Source organism: Microcebus murinus, chromosome 4 (genome assembly GCF_040939455.1).
Source record: "Microcebus murinus isolate Inina chromosome 4, M.murinus_Inina_mat1.0, whole genome shotgun sequence".
In the NCBI taxonomy this organism is placed as follows: Eukaryota; Metazoa; Chordata; class Mammalia; order Primates; family Cheirogaleidae; genus Microcebus; species Microcebus murinus.
Window position 1 is genome coordinate 50,745,537 of NC_134107.1, and position 24,623 is coordinate 50,770,159.

Below are 24,623 nucleotides of genomic sequence, written 5' to 3' on the forward strand. Positions count from 1 at the left end.
AGTGTAGCTAAAGGTTTATCAATCTTGTTTAACTTTTTAAAAAACCAACTCTTAGTTTTATCTTTTGATCTTCTCTATTATTTTTCTAGTCTCTCATTATTTCTGCTTACTCTAGTAAGCAATGAAGTATGAAGTTAAGGAAAGACCTCTGGAATAAAAGTTTAAAAAATACATGTGTGAACACACTTTCCCAGACTAAAAAAAGAAAAGAAAAAAGAAAAATAAATAAAAACAACAACAATAATAATAATAATAATAAAAATAGATGTGGACAAGTGAGTTCTACCAAACTTCAGTTTTCTCATCTATAAAATGGAGATAAGAATATTTCTCTTGCATACAAAAGCATTCTTTAAAGTACAAACTTGATCATTTTATAAATTATTACTGTGCATAATCTGTGCTGTGGACATGTACTTTCTGCCCTCCAAGCAAGACTAAAACTTGTTTTATTGAATTTAAATGTCTACATTTCAGTTCAATAATTTGGATTTTCTACAATAATGATTCTTCAACTGTGTTGTCTTAGTACATTTTGTTCAATTTGGTTATATTATAAATAAGTATTGTCACTAATAAAAATTATAAAGTACGAAAGTTGGAAAATAATTTTCTTTTTAATAAATGAGAATAGATGCAGTATTGTCCCTATCATAATATTCTCAGCAACTGGTATTCAGATATGCTTTATTACTTCGGAAAGAAAATAGGAATTGCTCATCGCTTGAAGCCTAACTCATCTAAATTGCTGCCAGTAACTGTAGTCACCTTTCAGGAGTGTTTCTTACAGATGAACATCACCTATTCTCTACCTTAAGTTTTTTAAAATTAAACAAATTATGAAATATAGTTGACCCTTGAACAATGTGGGGGGTTGGAATGCTGACATCTTCCCCCTCCCACACGGTCAAAAATCTACATACAACTTTTTCTTTTTTTTTTTTTTTTTTTTGAGACAGAGTGAGTGCCATGGCGTCAGCCTAGCTCACAGCAACCTCAAACTCCTGGGCTCAAGCAGTCCTGTCTCAGCCTCCCAAGTAGCTGGGACTACATGCATGTGCCACCATGCCCAGCTAATTTTTTCTATATATATTAGTTGGCCAATTAATTTCTTTCTATTTGTAGTAGAGACAGGCGTCTCACTCTTGCTCAGGCTGGTTTCAAACTCCTGACCTCGAGCAATCCGCCCGCCTCATCCTCCCAGAGTGCTAGGATTACAGGCGTAAGCCACAATGCCCGGCCTTCTTTTTCTTTTGAAGACAGGGCTAGAGTGCAGTGGCTGATCATAGCTCAGTGCAACCTCAAACTCCTGGGCTCAAGCGAGCCTCCGGCCTCAGCCTCCAAAGTAGCTGAGATTATAGGCACACGCCATGATACCTGGCTAATTTTTCTATTTTGTAGAGACAGGGAGTCACTCTTGCTCAGGCTGGTCTTGAACTCCTGACCTCAAGCAATCCTCCCACCTCAGCTTCCCAGAGTGCTAGGATTACAAGTGTGAGCCAGTGTGCCCAGCCTATACCAAATTTTTAGTAGTATGAAAAGCATGTACTAGGTGCTCACCAAATATTTGTTAAACGAATGAATGAAAGAAACTGGCCCATTAGGTAGAGTTCTATAACAAAAATACTATGAGCACTATATTGGACAGAATGATGACCATCCTCCCCCCAAGACATATCGTCCATGTCCCAATCCCCATAATTCGTGAATATTACCTTATATGGCAAAAGATGTGATTAAATTAAGGATCTTGAGAGGAGGGGTTTATCCTGGATTATCTCCATATAACCATGTGTATCCTTATAAGAGAGAGGCAGAGGGAGTTTTGTGATGCACAACACACACACATAGACACACACATAAACACACACAGAAGAAGGCAATGTGAAGACAGCAGCAGAGATGTAGCCATAAGCCAAGGAATGCTGACAGCCACCAGAAGCTGGAAGAGGCAAGAGATGGATTCTTCCCTAGACCCTCTGTAGGAAGTAGGAAGTGCAGCCCTGCTAACACCTTGATTTTGGACTTTTGACCTACAGAACTGTGAGAAAATAAATTTCTGTTGTTTTAAGCCACCCACTTTGGGGCAATTTGTTATGGCAGCCAAAGATAACTAATGCAAGCAACTTACACATGCAAAAGTGATTTTTTTTTTTTTTTTGAGACAGAGTCTCGCTTTGTTGTCCAGGCTAGAGTGAGTGCCGTGGCGTCAGCCTAGCTCACAGCAACCTCAAACTCCTGGGCTCGAGTGATCCTTCTGCCTCAGCCTCCCGAGTAGCTGGGACTACAGGCATGCGCCACCATGCCCGGCTAATTTTTTTATATATATATCAGTTGGCCAATTAATTTCTTTCTATTTATAGTAGAGACGGGGTCTCGCTCTTGCTCAGGCTGGTTTTGAACTCCTGACCTTGAGCAATCCGCCCGCCTCTGCCTCCCAAGAGCTAGGATTACAGGCGTGAGCCACAGCGCCCGGCCTAAAAGTGATTTTTTAAAAGAGAAATATCTCTATTATCATAATTCATGTTGCTGTTGGGAGGAATAAGATTGGTATATTTAGGAAAATACAAAATTCTGCCACATACTAACTGAGTTACATTGGAAAAGTTATCTAACATTCAATTTCCCTATATTTAAAATGGGGGGAAATGATACATCCCTAACTTGCCCAAATGGTTTGAAGTGAGGCTCAACTGAAAGAGTGCATATTCCTATATCATATAAATATTTATTTTTGCCTCATATATGCCAGGAACTATTCTAAGCCCTTCATCTCTTGTTCTCCAACACATTGCCTACCTAGAAGCCAGTCATCTTTTAAAAATCTAGGTGACACAACATGGCAGACAAAGTTCCTGCTGTCATTGAGCTTACATCCTAATGCAGTGAGTGGAAAATACACAAGAAAGAATGCAAAATATCATTTCAGATACCAAGGAGGACAATGAAAAAATTAAGTGGGGAAATGTGATAGAGTGCCTGGAAAAGAGAACATTATTACATAGGATAATCAGGGAAGGCTTTTCTAAACAGGTGGTCCTTCAAGCTGAAATCTAAATTATTTTTTTAAATGTGTCCATGTAAAAAACTGAGATAAGAGTTTTGGCAGTGGAACTTAAAAAAGAATTAGCCATAGCTTTTGCACATTTGAGAAATAGAAAACTTTGCATAAGCTTGACATGTTTGAAGAACAGAAAGAGGCCAGTTGACTGAAGTATAGAGATCAAGGGGACCATGGTAGGAGATGATATTCAAGGTCTGACTCATAGTCAGAGTGATATTCAAGGGTCAGATCATGTAAGGTCATGTAGGCCATGAGAACGAGTTTGGATTTTATTGTGGGCATAATGTATATCCATGATCAGAGGGTTTTAAGCATGATAATGACATTATCTGATTTGTATTTTTTACCTTTTATTTATTTATTTTACTGTTCCCAGAATCAGCTAGAAATTATTTATATATTTGTTTTATTTTTGTATTTTTGAGATAGGGTCCCATTCTATTGTCCAGGCTAGAGTGCAGTGGTACCATCATAGTTCACTACAACCTCAAACTTCTGGTCTCAAGCAATCCTCCTGCCTCAGCCTCCCAAATAGCTGAGCCTACACGCTCGTGTCACCATGCCCCAGCTGATTTATACTTTTAAAAGATGACTGGCTTCTGGGTAGAGAATGTATCAGAGAGCAAGAGATAAAGTTAAGGGACCAGTTCTAAAAGGCTACTGCAGCAATTCAGGCTAGAGATATGGTGGTTGGATTAAGGTGATAGCAATGTAAATCAAAAGAAGTGGGCCAATTTAAGACATATTTTGCAGAGAGAGCCAATAGAACTTCTGATGGATTGGATATGGAAAATTAAAGACAGAAGAGCTAAGAATGATTCATAGGCTTTGGGCCTTAGCAACTGGCAGATGGTGAACAATGGAGGAAAAACTGTTTGGAACATGTTAAATTTGAAATGCCTATTAGATATCCAAGGGGAAATTTCAGTAGGCAACTCACTATAGATGATCTACATCTATAGCTTACATGGGGGGAAGAGTGGATCAGAGATAGATACATGAATTTGGAAATCATCATAATATAAATGGTATATAAAGTCATAGGATGATTCTGGTTACACTCTTGATAAAAAAAAAAAAAAGTCATAGGATGAATGAATTACCTAGGAGAAACCTATTCAGAGGGAAATAAATAAGGCCTTGAATAAATCCATGGTCATACATCAATATTTAGAGGTCAGGCAGAGAAGAATCTAGCTCAGGCTGAACTGAATTGATGAAGCAGCCAACTGAGGTACAAGGAAATCCTGAAGAAAAATGAATGAATAATGTCAGCAAAATAATATGCACAAATATTTTCTCAGCTCCTGTGTGTGCAAAGAACTCCACTGGTAATACAAGAGGAGTACTCCATCTCAAGAATCTTATGATTTTGGAAGGGAGATAAAAATATGCCCCATTTAAAAAATGAATTATATAGCCTTCTAACTGATCTCTCTATCTCCAGATTTGACTTTCAATCCATTCTACACAAGCTGCAAAGTTAACTTCCTTAAAACAGCATTCTGATCAATTAAACTTTAAACTAAAACTGATCCAACTTCTGATTGGCTAAAGAATTTTCTTTGCCTATGTATTCAAGTCCCAAATCATTCTAGCACTCAAGGAAGGATGGCTGCAGCTTCATCTCCCATTATTTTCTTTTTTTTTTTTAATTTTCACTTTCTTTTCTTTATTTTTATTCTTTGAGACACATTTAGATCAAGGTCTGGCTTCCATTATTTTCTTTATGAAACCATATAGCACTTTTTTCTTGGTTGTTCAGTTTAGCATTGCTTTTACCCTTCTCTTCTTTTGTATGTAATTGGTGTGTTTATTTTTTGTCTAGGTTGTGAGCTCTTTGAAAACAAAGATTATGCCCAACCTCCTTGCCTAGCTGTTGGTATATTCACTAACATTTTTTTCTGCCAAGTGGACAAAGACCACTAAATTTTAGTCATATGTACTATACAACACTGGTGTTAGTCAAATCTCCATTTCTGATCTACCCTTCCCCCATGCAAGCTATAGATGTAGATCATCTATAGTGAGTTGCCTACTGAAATTTCCCCTTGGATATCTAATAGGCATTTCTAATTTAACATGTTCCAAACAGTTTTGCCTCCATTGTTCACCATCTGCCAGTTGCTAAGGCAAAAATCTATGAATCATTCTTAGTTCTGTCTTTAATCTTCCATATCTAATCCATCAGAAGTTCCATTGGCTCTATCTCTGAAATACATCTTAACTAAATGGAGCAAAATTTGAGTATCATACAACTAGATTAGGGATAACTGCAGGAATGAAGGAGTGATATACCTAGGAATAGGGAAGTAATTTGAAGCCAGACGGCAAGGGCCTTTTATGCCAAACTAAGGAGTTCCAATGTTATTCTGTTAGGGGATAATTACTGAGGTTTTTGAGTAGGTCACTTACTCATTCTATGCTTCAGGAATGAATTGGTAGAGGGAATAAATGAGGCTATCCTTAAAATTGCAACGAGAGAGAATTAGTAGGAGTGAATTTTTAGGGGCAGCAGTATCAGCCTTACTAGTGCCATGAGAGAAGATTGGGTATCTGGCCAACAGAAAAGGTAGAGTAGGAGCAGAATATAAGGGCTTGAAAGCCAGGCAAAAGCATATAAACTGGGATTTCTGGGTTTTAATGCCTGTTCCCCTACTTGGGAAAAGTCCTTTATCTTTTCTAGAACCCAGTTTCCTTTTCCTAGGTTTTACTTCAGCTGTACATGTTATAATTTTCTATAATACTCTGCTAAAGTGGTTCTCAAAACTTGACTGCACATCGGAATCACCTACAGACCTTTAAAAGCTATCAATGGCTGGGTCCCACTCCCAGAGATTCAGATTTATCTGGTCTTGGGATGCAGCCTGGAAATTGAGATATTTAAAAGGCCCCAGTGATTTTAATGTGCAGCCAAGGTTGAGATCAAATGATATATTAAATAGAAAATAGTGAAGCGCTAAGATTCTTTTCTTTTTTTTTTTTTTTTTTTGACAGAGTCTCACTCTGCTGCCCAGGCTAGAGTGCCACTGTGTCGGCCTAGCTCACAGCAACTTTAAACTCCTGGACTCAAGCGATCCTCCTGCCTCAGCCTCCCAACTAGCTGGGACTACAGGCATGCGCTGCCATACCCAGCTAATTTTCTCTATATATTTTTAGTTGGCCAATTAATTTCTTTCTATTTTTAGTAGAGATGGGGTCTCACTCTTGCTCAGGCCGGTTTCTAACTCCTGACCTTGAGTGATCCTGCAGCCTCAACCTCCCAGAGTGCTAGGATTACAGGTGTGAGCCACCAAGCCCGGCCAAGCACTAAGATTCTTAAGCATGGTAATGATATGTTTAAAAGTGTTTTAAGAAAGCCTAACATGAAAATACAGACTAGAAGGAAAACACTGTAGAAGACCAAGTAGAATTTTTCAATATTTCAGGATAAAAATATACTAAGGCCTAGATTAGCATATACACAATGATGTTGCAGGGAAGAAGATGCATGCAAGAAACGTTTAGAGAGAAATAACACCAGGACTTAGTAACTGACTGAATATTAAATTTGATCAAAAGGAAAGAGAAAATGTACAGTCAAGTTTCTAGCATAGAAGAAATTTAGCATAGAAGAAATCTATCTTCTAGCATAGAAGAAATCTATTCCATCTATAGTGGAATCCTTAGCAAAAGAAATAGTTGTGAAATAGGCGGTTTACCAATATTATTGTCAATATGGAAACTAACATTAACTGCTACGTCAGGGTCTATGCTATGTGCTTATCTCATTTGATCTTTACAACAACTCTATAAATACTGTCATCATTCTCATTTTACAGATTTAGAAACTGAAGGAAAGAGCAATTAAGTACTAACTTGTCTAGGCTGGGAGCGGTGGCTCACACCTATAATCCTGGCACTCTGGGAAGCAAAGGTGAGAGGATCGCTCAAGCTCAGGAGTTTGAGACCAGCCTAAGCAAGAGTGAGACTCCATCTCTACTAAAATAGAAAAGATTAGCCAGGTGTGGTAGCCCATGCCTATAGTCCCGCTACTCGGGAGACTCAGGAGGCTGAGGCAAGAGGATTGCTTGATCCCAGGAGTTTGAGGTTACTGTGAACTAGGCTGACACCATGGCACTCTAGCCCAGGCAGCAGAGCAAGACTCTATTTCTAAATAAATAACTTGCTGAAAGTTTCACAGTAAGTGGTAGAGAAGATATTTAAATTCACCTGGTCTAACTCCTTTTCCTTATAATAAATTTCCTTAATAAATCTGTTGAGTTTGAACAAATAACTTTAAACAGCAAAATGGCTGTAGAAGCCAGACTGGAACATAAATGAGTGAACTAAGTGAGATTTAACTATGGAGGAATGAAGAGAAAGCACTTAGAGGAGGCAGTCCTACTTGGCTATACTTGAATGTTGCCCTATAAGAATTTCAGGCCCATTATGACCATATTTTAAGATTTTTCATGAAAATTTGGAAATCTGGATTTGTATATAAAATCTCCTAATATTTGAATTCAACTAATTCAAATGTCAAAACTACTCTGTGGCAAACTAAATATGGCTGCAGTTCTGCATCTCTGATCAATAAACGGTTGGAAATTCAGAATTGGATTTAAAGCAAGAGATCTTGCCTGGCGATGTAGGAGTAGGGAATCCTGAAGCACAGAAAGGATAGCAGATGCTCCAGGAGTAGTTCGTGATAGAATAATTACTGGCATTTAACATGATTTTTTAAAATAATGCAAAAATATATGCATTAACAAGTCAGTCAAGACTCTTATGAGTTTTTCAGTCTTATAAACTGATAAAACAAACTTATAAACTGCTCAAATAGAAGTGTAAAACTAGCAGATTGAAATTGGTATATTTAAATTCAATTTTCTGCAAACTAAAAGCTAATTTCTAGACATTGACTTGAATTTTCATATATCCATAATGTGATGGAAACATTGCAGAATTATGAATGTTTATTTCTCCCACTGATTGGAAGGTAATTGAAATGATGTATTTTATCAATATTTTCACTTTTCCCTCCTAGGGTTACTCCCTCCCAGGCCAGTTTCTCACATACACTCATATCTACAAAGCCCATAGCAGAGGAAGGGGTTCCCAATTAGCAAAGATTAAATAACACTTTTTACATTTTTAATTATTGAATTTCAAGTTTCCTAATTAAAAGAACATTCAGCTTTTAGAGCTAGGTGAATATTCTCTTTGAAGTCTAGGCTAGAATAATGGGTTTCTAAAAAAATTTTTTTTATTTCCTTCCTCATGCTACCTAGTCTAAGATAGAATAGTGTTTTTGAACACCATTCTTCCTATAAGACTAATGTATTCATTATCAGACATGAGGAATGTAAACCAGTTATGTAAAAATATCACATATATTAAAGCATTTTTGAAAATTGTAAAGCCCTACAGAAATTAGAAATATTCTGTTATCTTGAAGCCAGAAGTGTCCTAAAATTACAAAGTAAAACCTCTTATATTTGAAACAAAATTTATACCTTTCCCCAAAATAATCATTTTATTTTTCAAAAAAAAACATGTAACTAACTCCACAAGTGAGAATAAATTTTCTAGTTCTTAAAAGTAAAGTTCAAGTGAAATTGATTTAATAGCAATAATTGTAGTAATAATAAAGTAGGGGAAGGATCAATCAATTCCAGCATCTTTAGGCAAAGACTTAAAGATGTTGGAATTGTGTTAGAAACCTTCAAAGTCACACCATATCCTTCTATTATCAGATTTAAACGTCCTAGGAAAAACTATGCAACTTTCCTGAAAATTGTCTCAAGGACTAGGTGATTTCAACATCAAGAGCTGTTTTGACATGTCAAACTTAAGTTTCAGTCTTTGAAAATCATGCCCTTTATTGAAGACTTTCTTTAGAAGTCAAGCATGTTAAAACACACATACACTTTCTCGCTCTTGATTATATACAGTGTATCAAGAACAGTGCGTTCAAAATGGAGATGGGGACATATCTGTTAAGTATATGCAAACATGACTCCATTTTTGTATAGCTAAAACGGCGCAAATGATGGAACACAGTACCTATTCTTTAAAATATTACCTGAGAAGTATATATATTTGGACTTGCGGCTTCTCAAAGCCTAATCCTACTTCCTATGGTGGACCTTATATAAAATGAAAATACACAGCTGACAATGTTTAACGTGCTCTTTAAAAAAAGAAAGAACAAACAAAACCCTGGAGCTAGTAATTTAAAATCCACCAAACGCCCGCGCTCTGCAAACACTTCTTCCAAAGAAATCTAGCATGTTCTGAGTATTCCTCGGTGACCGCTGTCTGGACATTCCTTTGGGGAAAACTGTTTCTTGTGTGAGGTACAAAGACAGACACTAAACCCCTTCGTTTCATTCACCCTGCAGGGGGTGGATCAATAAGGAGCTGAGTGAAGCTTCTTTTTCGCTTTGGGGCTCACGTCTTTGCTCCTCAACCCTACTCCCTCACCCTGAGGCTGCCCAAGCCAAAGACCTGCAGACAGGTAGCGATTCCCGGCGCAGAGCCCCGGGGGCGCCAGGCCTCAAGCCTACAGGCCAGTCCCAGGGAGCCCAGGCACGCGACGGGCAATCACAGCTCCGTGGGGGCGCCAGGAAAATCAGTGCTCTGACATGCCACGGACGGAGGTCGGGTAAGGTAGCAAAAGGGCGCGTTTTCTTCCCCAATTCCCGATGAGAAAACGAGGTAGAGGGAAAAGGGATTTGTATAACTCAAGCACGGGGTACAGACTCAGGGAACAAAGAGACTGTGGAGGAAGACTAAGCAGCCACACCAACGCAGACTCAAAGGGGCTCTCCGACTTTACGCAAGCGGCCCAAAGCTTGACAGCGCTCAGTTCCCCTTACGCCACTAGCTTGGCCTCAGAGGCTTCGCGAATATGGCTTTGCGCACTGCGGCGGGGCTGCGCCGCAACCGAGCTTGGCCCTGTGGCTCCTCCCCGTCGCCCTGCGCGGATTGGTGGCAGACGACAGCCAGGCTGCTGATTGGGTGGCGAAGGAGCCATTCGGGGCGGCTCTGGTGGGTTCGGCTGCCCTAGAGTGATAAGTTCGGCTTCAGACACGCCTTAGCGCCAGCAGCGAGTCGGAGCTCTATGGAGGTGGCAGCGGTTACCGGGTGGTGGCTGCAGCAGCGACTCCTCTGAGCTGAGAGTTGCCAGCCGTCCCCGACTCCTTCCTCCCCCTTCCCTCCCCCTTTTTTGTTTTCCGTTCCCCTTTCCCTTCCCTTCCCTGTCCCCGACAACCGGATCCTGAGGAGGCAGCTGCGGTGGCAGCTGCTGAGTTCTCGGTGAAGGTGAGTGGAGACGCTGCCGCCGCCGCCGACGCTGCTGCCGAGTGGAGCGCTCTAAAATGGCCGCCGTCCCTGGCCGCTTCTTCTCCAGCGGTACAAAATGGCGGCCGCAGGCGGAGCCGGGTGGGGCGACCCTTTTTTAGCGTTTTTTCTGCACTTCAGGCACCTGGAAAGTCTTGGTCTTTGTTTCCCCTACCCGTTGCTTACGGAGTAGAAGGAAGAGTGCGGCCTCGGCCCGGCCGCCGTCCAGCCAAGGCCGGGTGGCCGTCCCCTGCGGGGCCGAGGCCGTGGCGGACCAAGGCGCGGGTGTGCCCGGAGCGCGAGGGAGCGTGGCGAGGGCCACGCGCGCCGCGGCGGGAGGGACGCGGGCCGGCGGGGAGGGCCCGGCCGTTGGCGCGGGACCAGCGAAGCGCAGGAGTCCCGGAGCCCGGCCTCCAGGCGAGGAGGTGGTGTGTGGGGCCCGGTAGCGGCGGGGCTGCCTTTCGTGGGGGAGGGAAGAGAGAGGGAGTGTTTCTGTCCCTTTTGTCAGCTTAGGAAGCAGTGGCGAGGCCGCTGTCAGACCCGGGGGATTTATGGGGTGGGAGGGGGCCGGCCTGGAGGTGGCGGGTGGGCAGGAGGCCGCCTTCCTCCTGGAGAACAAAGAGCCAGGCGCTGGGCTGGCGGGGGCGGCCTCTGCTGCTCCTCCCCGCCGAGGGACCCGCGGCCTCGTGGGGCGGCTGTCGGAAGCACTTCCCTAACTCGAGCCTGGGTGGGAGGAATCCACCGCTCTTTTGTTCCCAGGAAGGGAAAAACGGGGTGGAGGTTCCTGCTGCCATGTTGTGGCCCCGGTCTTGCGCTTGCCCGGTGCCAGCCGCTGCACACCCATGCCCCTCTCTTGCTTGTCTCCACAAGCTGTCCATGGAGGGCGGTTAAAAGGATGGACGGTGGAGAAAACCCCTGAGCGGTCTTCAGTGATACCTTATCCAGTCTGGTGGTGGGCTCATCGTTGAGGCAGTAAAAATTAGGGGAGACATTTTTCACATAATACTGCCTGTGTCGGAAGAGTTAGATTTTTGTTTGTATTATTGATCTCAGTGCTCAGTTTTAAAGGCGGTAGAGTGTGGCTTTCTCAGATTTGTTCTTAGAAGTTTGAGATGTTCTCGCATTTCTATGAAGGCTGTTCTTTGCATCTTTGAACACCAGGGAATTTCCAGGTAGCTAAAGAAAATGAAATTTTATTGTCTATTTGTGTTTTGAGTACATTCTAGTTTATTCTTATGAGATCTGCAATGCAGTGAAAGTTCAATCAACTGCAGCGCCAGAATCTGATATAAATTATAATTGAATGAAGGTTTATACATCGGTACATTAGCAGTATCTAATTCTGGTGTTCTTTCTCATTCTAGGTTTTTCATTTCTCCCATACCCTCCCCTCCCCACCCCATCCATTAATATTATTCTTTTGAAGATTCTTCGTTGTCAAGCCGCCAAAGTGGAGAGTGCGATTGCAGAAGGGGGTGCTTCTCGTTTCAGGTATACATACATTTAATTTTGGGAATGCTTTGGAAAAGCCCAGTCCTAAAACCAAGAGTCACTACACCAAATAATTCTTAATGGCCTGCAATTTAAATGTTTAAAGTTCCTTCAACTCTGCCCTGAGTTAAAAAAAAAGTAAAAATTAATTTAAAAAATGTAAAGTAAAGTTCTTAAATTTTCACTGACAGTCTTTGTAAATAATTGCCATCTGACAAATGTAATCACTTGTTTGGCTTTCCTTTAGGCCCAAGTTCAGTCTTCATTTGTGGTGTGGTAGCTAAAATACAAAATAAAGAAACCCTTTATTCTTTTTGAGTGACATATGAGTATAGCAAAAAAAAATTTTTTCTTTTAAATAGTGCTTCTTCGGGCGGAGGAGGAAGTAGGGGTGCACCTCAGCACTATCCCAAGACTGCTGGCAACAGGTATGGTAAACATGTAAAAACAATGAGTTTTATGAATAGTGGATTTAAAAGGTTTTCCCACACAAGACAGTATAGTTGTGGCCATAGATATCAGGAATCCTAGACTTAAGAGGCAGTTTTTTGCTAGATATCCAAAATATAAAATATGAACTCTTGGTTATTCCTTAGCTATATGATCTAATATAAGTTGGGGCCCTCGAATTCTTACTATTTTCCTCTTATTCTTGGGGTTATTTTCACTGATTATGTTTCTGAAATCAGTTATCTCTACTAATTGGTATTAGTAAAGTGTGCATGCAGCATGGTCATAGGACATTAGAAAGTGTTGATTCTCAAGATGTCTCTGTACCCACAGCATTGGCATCACATGGGAATATTTACTAGAAATGCAAATTCTCAAGCCCCACCCCAAACCTAGTAAAGCAGAAACTGGGGGTGGGCCCAGCAGTCTGTTTTAGCAAGCCTTTCAGGTGATTCTGATACACACTACTGTTTATAATCAGCGAGTTCCTGGGGAAAACCCCAGGGCAAAACGCTCAGAAATGGATTCCTGCACGAAGCACTAGACGAGATGACAACTCCGCAGCAAACAACTCCGCAAATGAAAAAGAACGACATGATGCAATCTTCAGGAAAGTAAGAGGGTAAGTTTCAAAGACTGTTTTACTAAAATGAGGAAAGAAATATGAATTAGCTATATTTCTCTAGTCTAAGAATTATCTTAAAATGGAAGAGCTGCACATCAATGTTTTGGGGCTTACAGTTGCTTTCAGCCATTCAGTTATAATCCGTAAGCCTATTGTACTGGCACTTCACTTGGCTTGGTATCTAACCCGACAAAGCATGGGATATAATGGTCTAGTCTTGATAATGTGGCACTCTGAGCTTGAAAGAGTGAGAAAGGTTTCTTGTCAAACAGCTGTGTACTCCAGTCTGGAACAGGTGTTATCAAAATAATAGGTTTATTTCAGCATCATTTTGGTTAGATGAGTGAGAAGACATGTCTTGATATTAAAGGTAGCAAGTAGAAGAAAAAAATCAACAAAATTTAAGAGCTGTTTTTCAACTCAATTTTGTGTATTGTCTGACACTTAAAATGGGATCCCTTTTTCCCCAGCATACTAAATAAGCTTACTCCTGAGAAGTTTGACAAGCTATGCCTTGAGCTCCTCAATGTGGGTGTAGAGTCTAAACTCATCCTTAAAGGGGTCATACTGCTGGTAAGTTTTAAATGTTGGCTTAACTCAAAGGGGGAGGAAACTAACAAACTCTAATTTTGTTTTTTAACACTTCCACTATTGCTTAAAACCTTGAAATGTGAGCTAGATATATGTCTATATTTTTAAATACTGATAGTGATAAAAATAACATCACTAACTTTTAATAGCATCAGATTTAAGAGGTGAATTTTAAGTTCATACTATACTTGAAAAGTTAAATGGGGACTAAGAGCAAACTATTGGTTTTCCTTTTGTAGAGAACACCATATTTTGGTCTTGGAAAGGAATTGTATGATAGTTGCTAAAAGATTCCAGTGTCTTTAAAGTTTTGCTCTCCAAGATGTTTTCTAACACCTTCGGGAAGGACGTTGAATAGATCTGTATAACTGGACATTTTTGGTATACTATAATGGCTAGTTGTATTTTTCCAGTCTGTGCACTAAGCACTTAACCTGCATTAATTACCAAAATTAGTTTATACAATATACACCTGAAGACTACAAGAAAGTGTTAAGTTACACAGGAAGGATTCTTTGAAAAAAATTTTTATATTTTTAAAAAATGACATTTTTCTGTAGATTGTGGACAAAGCCCTAGAAGAGCCAAAGTATAGCTCACTGTATGCTCAGCTATGTCTGCGATTGGCAGAAGATGCACCAAACTTTGATGGCCCAGCAGCAGAGGGTCAACCAGGACAGAAGCAAAGCACAGTAAGTGGTAGTTTTTGTTTTCTTATTTTATTTATTTTTATACCTATTCTGTATTGTTCACTTGTTTTAAAGTTGCTTTGAAAGAATAAAGTTTGACAAATGTCTTTTTGTCTTTTGTTTGCAGACATTCAGACGCCTCCTAATTTCCAAATTACAAGATGAATTTGAAAACCGAACCAGAAATGTTGATGGTAAGACTTTATATTTGATACTAAATAGTACTGTGTGTTTTCAGCTAAATTCTGAATGTTGACTTTGGTTTTTTTTTCCCCCCAAGTCTATGATAAGCGTGAAAATCCCCTCCTCCCCGAGGAGGAGGAACAGAGAGCCATTGCTAAGATCAAGATGTTGGGGAACATCAAATTCATTGGAGAACTTGGCAAGCTTGATCTTATTCATGAATCTATCCTTCATAAGTGCATCAAAACAGTAAGTATGACTGAGCATTTAGACTTAGATGAATGTAATCAATGGGTACATCATTGAGGGAAATGAGTCGGTTATTCACCTGAGTGGGTGTTGGCCAGTGGTCAGCAAAACTTAAACGTTGTAGAACAGTATCTAATATGGAAGTATGCAGTGTATTTTACAAAGTAAGGATAGAACTGATTATACCTATGTTGAAATTGCTAAGTTTGGAGGGATTTTTTTATGGTAGAAAGCACCATACTAGATGCTTTGGGAACTATGAGTGAATGCAGATGTAAAGGAAAAGTACTGCATCTAAACCAGAGTAACTCTGAAATATTGTCAGCACCTGGTATTTTGTTCTTTTGATAGCTTTTGGAAAAGAAGAAGAGAGTTCAACTCAAAGATATGGGAGAGGATTTGGAGTGCCTCTGTCAGATAATGAGGACAGTGGGACCTAGATTAGACCATGAACGAGCCAAGGTATGTATGTTGTAGAGGAAGCTATGTAAGCAATTTGTCTTAACTTTATATAAAAAAGCAACTTATTTTTGTGATACAGGGGATTGCTATATTTAGTCATTAACCTTGGTTTTAATCTAGAAGTCTTAAAAGCCTTAAATTTATACTTTTGCTTTAGCTCTTGCAGTTAATGTATTTTTCTCTCTTATTAGTCCTTAATGGATCAGTACTTTGCCCGAATGTGCTCCTTGATGTTAAGTAAGGAATTGCCAGCGAGGATTCGTTTCCTGCTGCAGGTAAAACTCATTTCTTTAAATGTGTTGGTAAACTGAGTTTTTTGTTTAGGAGTATTAAATTTAATTAAGGAGTATTAAATGTAAATAAAATTTACATTATTTTTTAAATTAAAGGATACCGTAGAGTTGCGAGAACACCACTGGGTTCCTCGTAAGGCTTTTCTTGACAATGGACCAAAGACGATCAATCAAATCCGTCAAGATGCAGTAAAAGTAAGTTTTTTTTTTTTTTAAACAAGTGTTAGAGTAGCACAGGGTCCCCTCTCCCTCCCTTAACACTTTAAGACTATCTCATCTTAGTGATGAAGCTTAAACATTTTTAGTGTCTTGTATGCTATTTTTGGAAGAAGTTATTTACAGAAATAAGTCCATTGTAGAAATTTTTTGTTTTCCTGGTATATGAATTTTAGTTTTAAGTAAAATAGTATACAGAGACAAAAGTTCTTGTTCATTTCTAAAGGATCTAGGAGTGTTTATTCCTGCTCCTATGGCTCAAGGGATGAGAAGTGACTTCTTTCTGGAGGGGCCATTCATGCCACCCAGGATGAAAATGGATAGGGACCCACTTGGAGGACTTGCTGATATGTTTGGACAAATGCCAGGTAATTTTGAACAAAGTGGTGGTCTGTTCAAACTAAAAAAATCAGTTTAGATTTTTAATTAGTAGAGTTTAAGAGTTGTCCATGTATTTTAAGGTAGCGGAATTGGTACTGGTCCAGGAGTTATCCAGGATAGATTTTCACCCACCATGGGACGTCATCGTTCAAATCAACTCTTCAATGGCCATGGGGGACACATCATGCCTCCCACACAATCGCAGTTTGGAGAGATGGGAGGCAAGTTTATGAAAAGCCAGGTAAAAAAACATATAAAAGTGTTCAGGCAACAGGTGTTAAATTCTGCAATGTATGTGATTTCATTTCCTTTTTTAAAAAATACGACTATTTTAGGGTTTTTTTTTTTTCGTAAACCACATTTACATTTGTTTTTAGTTATTTCAAACAGAATTGCTTATCCTTAAGATTAGTAAAGTATTAGTAAAATCACATCACTTTATTTGACAGGTTAGATTTTTATTCTTCTCTGTTTCATCTTTTACTTTCTCTGGGCAATTCATTTGAACTTTCCTTATGGCTTGGCTCATCCCTTTGGTACTTGATTACCATAATTTGTGGACCCCCTTTTTATCTAGACTTTCTTTCTCCCTTTCTGAAATAGGGGCTAAGCCAGCTCTACCATAACCAGAGTCAGGGACTCTTATCCCAGCTGCAAGGACAGTCGAAGGATATGCCACCTCGGTTTTCTAAGAAAGGACAGCTTAATGCAGATGAGGTACATTTGCCTATGTTATTTATATACCATAGTTTGTCAATTCGGAAATTTATTGCCCGATGATTATAAAAAGACGCATTATTAAGAGGACTAATGCTGGAATTCTTCACCCTTTTCTCTCTTTTCTATACTACTTTTTCTTGCTTTGGATGTCCAGTGTCCTATGAGCGAAGATTATGAGATATGAGGGCAAATCTCTTAAAGTCTTTATTAGTTAGAGCAAGGAAAATGGTTGTCAAGATATTGTTGCAGTTTCCCTGTAAGTAAGATGATTTAACTAAGACATTTTCTAAACTCTAAATTTGCTTTTTATTTGAATATTTTAATCATGCTGATCCTAGAATTCTCATAAATGCAAGATTTATAACAGTTATCTTGTGGATCAGATCTTTGATTTTCTTGGCAGAAATTACACCTATAAACTTTGTTAGTTTCTAGAGAAACTTATCCCCTAGATTCTATCATGTTGTATAGAATTTTAGGATGTTAGAATGTTACATTTAAAATGTTAGCCAATTGCACACTGTTAATTTGGATATCTGTTATGATTTGTTTTCAATTCCAGATTAGTCTGAGGCCTGCTCAGTCGTTCCTAATGAATAAAAATCAAGTGCCAAAGCTTCAGCCCCAGATAACTATGATTCCTCCTAGTGCACAACCACCACGCACTCAAACACCACCACTGGGACAGGTATGGACCATCTTATGACATTTTCTGTTGTTTCCAGTATGTTCTAAAGATGTGTATATATGTGAAGACTTTGGTGTTCTCTTCCCTCTAACCTCACATGCTGCTTTAAAAAAAAATTAATAACCATATCTGTAATGTTGCTTATTTTTAGACACCTCAGCTTGGTCTCAAAACTAATCCACCACTTATCCAGGAAAAGCCTGCCAAGACCAGCAAAAAGCCACCACCATCAAAGGAAGAACTACTTAAACTCACTGTAAGTTTTAAATAATTCCATTTTAGTCTCTAATTTTTAGAATATATTTGGGATAGAGAAAACACTAAAGATAACTTGGACTGTGTTCTTTGCAGGAAACTGTCATGACTGAGTACCTGAATAGTGGCAATGCAAATGAGGCTGTCAATGGTGTAAGAGAAATGAGGGCTCCTAAACACTTCCTACCTGAGATGTTAAGCAAAGTAATCATCTTGTCACTAGATAGAAGTGATGAAGATAAAGAAAAAGCAAGTTCTTTGATCAGTTTACTCAAACAGGAAGGGATAGCCACAAGCGACAACTTCATGCAGGTAGCATATTTTCCTGATTCTGTGATAAGAACTCTTACCACTCAAATTTGAAAACTAATGAATTGTTGTCTATTTTTTCTAAGGCTTTCCTGAATGTATTGGACCAGTGCCCCAAACTAGAGGTTGACATCCCCTTGGTGAAATCATATTTAGCACAGTTTGCAGCTCGTGCCATCATTTCAGAGCTGGTGAGCATTTCAGAACTAGCTCAACCACTGGAAAGTGGCACCCATTTTCCTCTCTTCTTATTGTGTCTTCAGCAATTGGCTAAATTACAAGATCGAGAATGGTTAACAGAACTTTTTCAACAAAGCAAGGTCAATATGCAAAAAATGCTCCCAGGTAAGAGAATGCTGATTTGTTTCTTTTATTCTATATCTAGAGATTTCTAGTACTTTGGATTTAAAATTGGTCAAGCTGATTATCCTGTCCAGATAATGATAAACATTACCATAGATAGATGCTACCACTTTATGAGATTGTTGTGATTTAATTATTATTTGATCCTTATGTTGAGAACTTTCATTTGCTGGGTTGGTTCTTTATTCTTTTACATAAATCTTGTATATACTTGGGAAATCATTCATAAAGCTCTGCTCTCTAGACAGGCCAGCTGGGTAAACTGAACTGTTTGATAATGCAAAAATGGTTTTGTCTCTTCAGAAATTGATCAGAATAAGGACCGCATGTTGGAGATTTTGGAAGGAAAGGGACTGAGTTTCTTATTCCCACTCCTCAAATTGGAGAAGGAACTGTTGAAGCAAATAAAGTTGGATCCATCCCCTCAAACCATATATAAATGGATTAAAGATAACATCTCTCCCAAACTTCATGTAGATAAAGGATTTGTGAACATCTTAATGACTAGGTAATATGAATGATATACCTAAAGTTGTGTTTTATTTATAAGAAAATAAGTCTACATGGCCAGAGGACTAAGAGTTGTCTGTTTCTTGAGCTAGAAAACTCACTTTTGGGTTCTAACAAGGCTTCTTTCTGTCCAGCTTCTTACAGTATATTTCTAGTGAAGTAAACCCACCCAGCGATGAAACAGATTCTTCCTCTGCTCCTTCCAAAGAACAGTTAGAGCAGGAAAAACAACTGCTTCTTTCTTTCAAGCCAGTAATGCAGAAATTTCTTCACGATCATGTTGATCTACAAGTCAGTGCCCTGTATGCTCTTCAGGTGCACTGCTACAACAGCAACTTCCCAAAAGGTGAGAGCACCATTACCTAAGAAAGATGAGTGTGGAACAGTTCAATAGCACACTAAATAATGGGATTACATTTTGGTTTTTAGGCATGTTACTCCGCTTTTTTGTGCACTTCTATGACATGGAAATTATTGAAGAAGAAGCTTTCTTGGCTTGGAAAGAAGATATAACCCAGGAGTTTCCAGGGAAAGGCAAGGCTTTGTTCCAGGTAAATCTTACGTAAAACATTTGGTCTGCTTATTTCAATTTGTTTATTACTTCAAATGAAAAGCCTTCTTTTTAAAGGCTCTGAAATAAGGTGAGATAATCCTAATTAGTAGTTTGTCTTCACCTATATATCATTCTACTCTGAAACTATGGGTAATTAAAGTAGGCATTTAGCAGCAAAATGTAATGCTATGAAATAGTCATGTTGCAATTCTGGTGGTAAGATGTTAAATTAGTGGTAGCAAACATTTCTTAGGAATAAAGCTACTTAGGTAGATTGGGTGATTGTGCATATTTGGATTTAAGCTTTTTTAAAAACTTTAGTAAAGAGATTGCTTCTAATTTCTCACAGTTTAATTTTCTATCATGAACTGGAATTAAAGCCTTAGGGGGAAAGAACATATATCTGTGCATTCTAAAATCAGTGTGTATTAGTCACCTGAGGAGTAGTTTAAAAGTAAAAAAGTTGGTTCTAGGCCTGATTGCAAAGATTCTGATTTAGTAGGCATGTGGTACACATTCCAGATGATTCTCCTAAGATTTCCAAAGGAACCAGGCTTTGAGAAACATGGTCTAAATCGTCTTACCTTTACTTCTGTGGTATACAGACTAGGTTCATGAGGGTCATCTTTGCAGCATTTATCTTTAGCCCTGTCCTTGAGAAATCGGGTCTAGTGGTTTTGAGGTGGGACTTGAAATAATGCGTTTTGGAAATACATACACACACACACTTGCTAGTAACATACTTAGGCTTGAAGGAGCCATTGTCCCAGACTAAAATAATTCTGAAATGTACCTGGAGAAGTGTTGAAGAATGAAACAAGCTAATTGGCCATAAACAGCTTTAATGTTATCCCAAATTCAAATAAACCATTCTTTGTGTAACTCTACATTTGCATCATGTTCTGAGGTTGTTAAAAATTATGTGGTACAACTTAAAACTTTTGTCCTTGGGATGGGATTCTAGTTATATCAAGCCCAAAACTTGAGTTTCATTTTCTGTTAAGTACTACTTATTTTAAGTTAACAAATCTAATTCACAGGTGAATCAGTGGCTAACCTGGCTAGAAACTGCTGAAGAAGAAGAATCAGAGGAAGAAGCTGACTAAAGAACCAGCCAAAGCCTTAAATTGTGCAAAACATACTGTTGCTATGATGTAACTGCATTTGACCTAACCACTGCGAAAATTCATTCCGCTGTAATGTTTTCACGATATTTAAAGCAGAAGCACGTCAGTTAGGATTTCCTTCTGCATAAGGTTTTTTTGTAGTGTAATGTCTTAATCATAGTCTACCATCAAATATTTTAGGAGTATCTTTAATGTTTAGATAGTATATTAGCAGCATGCAATAATTACATCATAAGTTCTCAAGCAGAGGCAGTCTATTGCAAGGACCTTCTTTGCTGCCAGTTATCATAGGCTGTTTTAAGTTAGAAAACTGAATAGCAACACTGAATACTGTAGAAATGCACTTTGCTCAGTAATACTTGAGTTGTTGCAATATTTGATTATCCATTTGGTTGTTACAGAAAAAAATTCTTAACTGTAATTGATGGTTGTTGCCGTAATAGTATATTGCCTGTATTTCTACCTCTAGTAATGGGCTTTATGTGCTAGATTTTAATATCCTTGAGCCTGGGCAAGTGCACAAGTCTTTTTAAAAAGAAACATGGTTTACTTGCACAAAACTGATCAGTTTTGAGAGATCGTTAATGCCCTTGAAGTGGTTTTTGTGGGTGTGAAACAAATGGTGAGAATTTGAATTGGTCCCTCTTATTATAGTATTGAAATTAAGTCTACTTAATTTATCAAGTCATGTTCATGCCCTGATTTTATATACTTGTATCTATCAATAAACATTGTGATACTTGATGTAATTGTATGTGACTTCTCCACAATTCATGGAGAATTACTAGTTTTTGTCTTGAGCTATAGGAAATCAATCTTAGTTTGAAGATTTTAAGACTTTTAAATTCTTAAATTTCCTTTTCATCACATAAGATGTAAGGTTATTCCTTGGGTTAGTGGAAGTAAACAGTTTAAATAATTTCTATAATCTACAAAGATAAGTCTCATGAATTTGGAGCAACATTGTATAGCAACAAAAACTTGGTGACATTTGTCTTTGTATCATACTAAAATACGGGGTGATCTCTAGACAAGCATAGCCATCTTGTAGGAATCATTCTCAATAGCTCCCCCTGAATTTCCAGGGAGATGCCTGTTCCCTCTCAAGAAGTACTGGTGTCCCAGTAAAATGATTTGGATTCTTGAACCAACTAAAGCTCTGTATGGAGGCAAATATATTTTCAGAAGCCACTTAAAGGGAATGTGTACCCCAACCCCTTCCTGACTAGATGTACCCCCTAGAATATCTTGATGATCCTAGGTTTACTTAGCTAACATTGGTTTGGGTAGGGGCTCTTGAGAAAAGTGTGCTACTGGAGTCCAGGTTGATGTCTGTTCTTGGTGGCTAGGGGCAGCCCTCAGGCAGACAATTACACTGCTGATCCTGATAGGACTTCTATTTTTGAGGCAGGGTCTTGCTCTGTTGCCTGGACTAGAATGAAGTGGCATCATCATAGCTTACTGCAACCTCAAATTCCTGGGTCCAAGTGACCCTCCTGCTTCAGCCTCCCAGGTAGCTGGGACTACAGGTGTGTGCCACCACTCCTGTCTTTTATTTTTTGTAGAGGTGAGTTCTTGCTGTGTTGCCCAGGCTGGTCTCAAATCCCTGGCCTCAGGTGATCAATCCTCCTGCTTCAGCCTCCCAAAGTGCTGGGATTATAGGCATGAGCCACCCTGGCTGGCCCTGATAGAACCTTTGATGCCAGAAGAGGGCTCTGCCTGCTCATGCTCCAAGAAGGTGGGGAGGGGTCCATAAAACTAGTATTTTTGTATCCTATTTGAGTCAGAAAAGCTGACACATTTTCTGTTCACTGAAACCACTGTTGGTGGATATCTCAAGTACACCCAAATTAAGGCTAAGCAGAGGCTTGTATAAAACTAATAGAGAATTCAGGAGACTGACTATAAAAGTTCCTGACCCTCTGCCCAACCCTTCCCACTAAGAAGGGGAAACTTTTAACCTAGGAAAGGTAGCAGCATGTGGTCAGGGGGGTGATCAGCCATTGTGATTTAGCTTGCAGCTGGAATTTTCCCAATTCAGCCAGGGTATCGGGCTTTAGGAAGTCTTAGAACTAAATCCTGGTGTGTAGTGGTTTGTCACTGTTAAAAGAAATGCTTTCATTCTCCCACATAAAGAATCAAAATACTTAAGTAAGCCCTAGAGAAGATAAAATCTCATTCCAAAAACAGAACAGTGTTTTATAACCTACCATATTACGGAACAACAGTATTGAGATGTAATTGGCATGCACCCTTCATCACTGACTTGTAGTGATCTTAGGCATCAGCATTTAAATAGCAACTTATCTTAAAAATAAGATAGCACGTCTTTACTACCCCAAGTTTCTTTCCTTCATACACAGCAAAACTGAAAGAGTTGTTATGTTCACTTCACCAACTTTTTCCCATTTTCCAATCTTAGTAACCCTACTCCCCTACGTTAAAACTTTTCTCAAAGCCACCAATAACTCCATTGCCATAGCCAGTAGTTTTGACCATCCTGTAGGCAGCATTTGAGTTAATCATTCCTTGAGACTGTGCACTTGTTTCCAGGACACCTCACTCTCTTCTGCCTTAATGACTTCCTTCTTGGTCTCCAATTGGAAATGCCTGACCTCAGAAAACAAAAACACTGTTTCAGCTGCTGTCAAACTCTACACTCTATCATCAATCCTGTTGACTCTGTATTTCAAACATTTTGGAAATTGGACAACTCCCCACCTCCAACTGCTTTCCTGCTTAGCCCTTACTCCCCATTTGGTCTCAACACAGCACCACTCAGCTCAAAACCCACCAAATGGCTTTCTACCTAGTTAGATGTTTAAGTCAAAATACTAAATTTGGGCCAGGCACGGTGGCTCACGCCTGTAACCCCAGCACTCTGGGAGACTGAGGTGGGTGGATTGTTTGAGACCAGCCCAAGCAAGACCTCGTCTCTGCTAAAAATAGAAATTATAAACTAAAAAATATATATAGAAAAAGTTAGCTGGGCATGGTGGCGTGTGCCTGTAGTCCTAGCTAATCGGGAGGCTGAGGCAGAAAGAAGGCTCGCTTGAGCCCAGGAGTCAGGTTGCTGTGAGCTAGGCTGACGCCATGGCACTCTTAACCTGGGCAACAAAGTGAGACTCTGTCTCAAAAAAAAAAAAAAATACTAAATTTGGTCTTTATGGCCCATCTGATCTAGTCTCCCACCTCTGCTCTACACTCCATTCTCTGATCTAATTTCATCCCGCTGCCCTTGCTTGTTCTGCTCCCACCACACTGGCCACCTTGCTGTTCTGGGATATGCCAAGCATCCTCTTACCTCTTACCTTGAGGTAAGTGTTCCCTCACCCCACCGCCCACCCATGGATGACTGGCTTGTTTTCCTGCCTCAGGTCTTCGCTGAAATGTCTCTTTTATTAGTGAAGTCCTTATTGTCTACCCTGTTTAAAAATATAACCCTAAATGCATACTCCCTATTCCTTTTTCCTGCTTTTTTAGTCTCCTTGTCAACCATTTCATGACATTGCATATTCACACCTGACATCTCCAGAATGTGAAGAGATAAAGTGTGTGTGTTGTCCACGGCTATACCCCAGCACCCAGAACAGTCCCTAGCACTCGTGAGCATGCATACGTGTTCAACCAAATCATGAGTTAACAAAATTACCCTATATGGTAGGACGTGGACAAAGAAGGAGGTAGTGGAAAGAATTCAGACTCTGTTCCAGATAGATAACAGAGTTAATCTCTACCAGCAGTGTGGTCTTAGGCAAGACTTTTCTCTGAGTCTTGATTTCTTTTGAAAATGGGGCTAATACTTCAAGATTGCTATGAGAGCTAAATAAGGTAATATGTGAAAGTCACTAGCAGAGAGTCCTTCAATGAATATGAACTTCTTACCTTCTCAGGAGCTTTTCCAAGATTCCTTCCCAGGAGAACATCTACCCTCTGAGTGCTCAAGATCACCAGCTAAATCTACTGGATAGATCAAAAGCATTCACCAGTTGACTACTCCATCTTTCCTATTTCACTTGTTTTTCTCTCAGGCTTCTCCTTAGTCTCCTTTTAAGGTCTTCTTTTGTAGCCTGGTCCC

At 39.5% G+C, this 24,623-nt stretch overlaps 1 protein-coding gene and 1 non-coding gene across 3 annotated transcripts; both read left to right on the forward strand.

Annotated features, from left to right (window-relative positions):
* Window positions 1–10,124: 10,124 nt before the first annotated feature.
* On the forward strand, window positions 10,125–21,289 carry EIF4G2 (eukaryotic translation initiation factor 4 gamma 2). Of its 2 annotated transcripts, XM_012755800.3 has the most exons (22): window positions 10,125–10,372; window positions 11,755–11,881; window positions 12,244–12,309; window positions 12,813–12,953; window positions 13,427–13,529; window positions 14,108–14,239; window positions 14,364–14,430; window positions 14,517–14,668; window positions 15,020–15,130; window positions 15,322–15,405; window positions 15,520–15,618; window positions 15,866–16,007; window positions 16,101–16,261; window positions 16,624–16,737; window positions 17,303–17,428; window positions 17,580–17,684; window positions 17,780–17,995; window positions 18,079–18,337; window positions 18,659–18,863; window positions 19,000–19,211; window positions 19,295–19,416; window positions 20,459–21,289. In XM_012755800.3, the coding sequence occupies exons 8-22, from the start codon at window positions 14,585–14,587 to the stop codon at window positions 20,522–20,524; spliced, it is 2,106 nt and encodes a 701-aa protein (XP_012611254.2). In that variant the 5' UTR covers window positions 10,125–10,372; window positions 11,755–11,881; window positions 12,244–12,309; window positions 12,813–12,953; window positions 13,427–13,529; window positions 14,108–14,239; window positions 14,364–14,430; window positions 14,517–14,584; the 3' UTR covers window positions 20,525–21,289. The 2 variants fall into 2 exon arrangements, with proteins under 2 accessions (XP_012611254.2, XP_075858295.1); XM_076002180.1 differs by lacking the exon at window positions 16,624–16,737.
* LOC142870868 (small nucleolar RNA SNORD97) lies at window positions 16,790–16,930 on the forward strand. Its single transcript, XR_012919192.1, has one exon. It is a non-coding gene; the product is annotated as a small nucleolar RNA SNORD97 (small nucleolar RNA).
* Window positions 21,290–24,623: the final 3,334 nt, after the last annotated feature.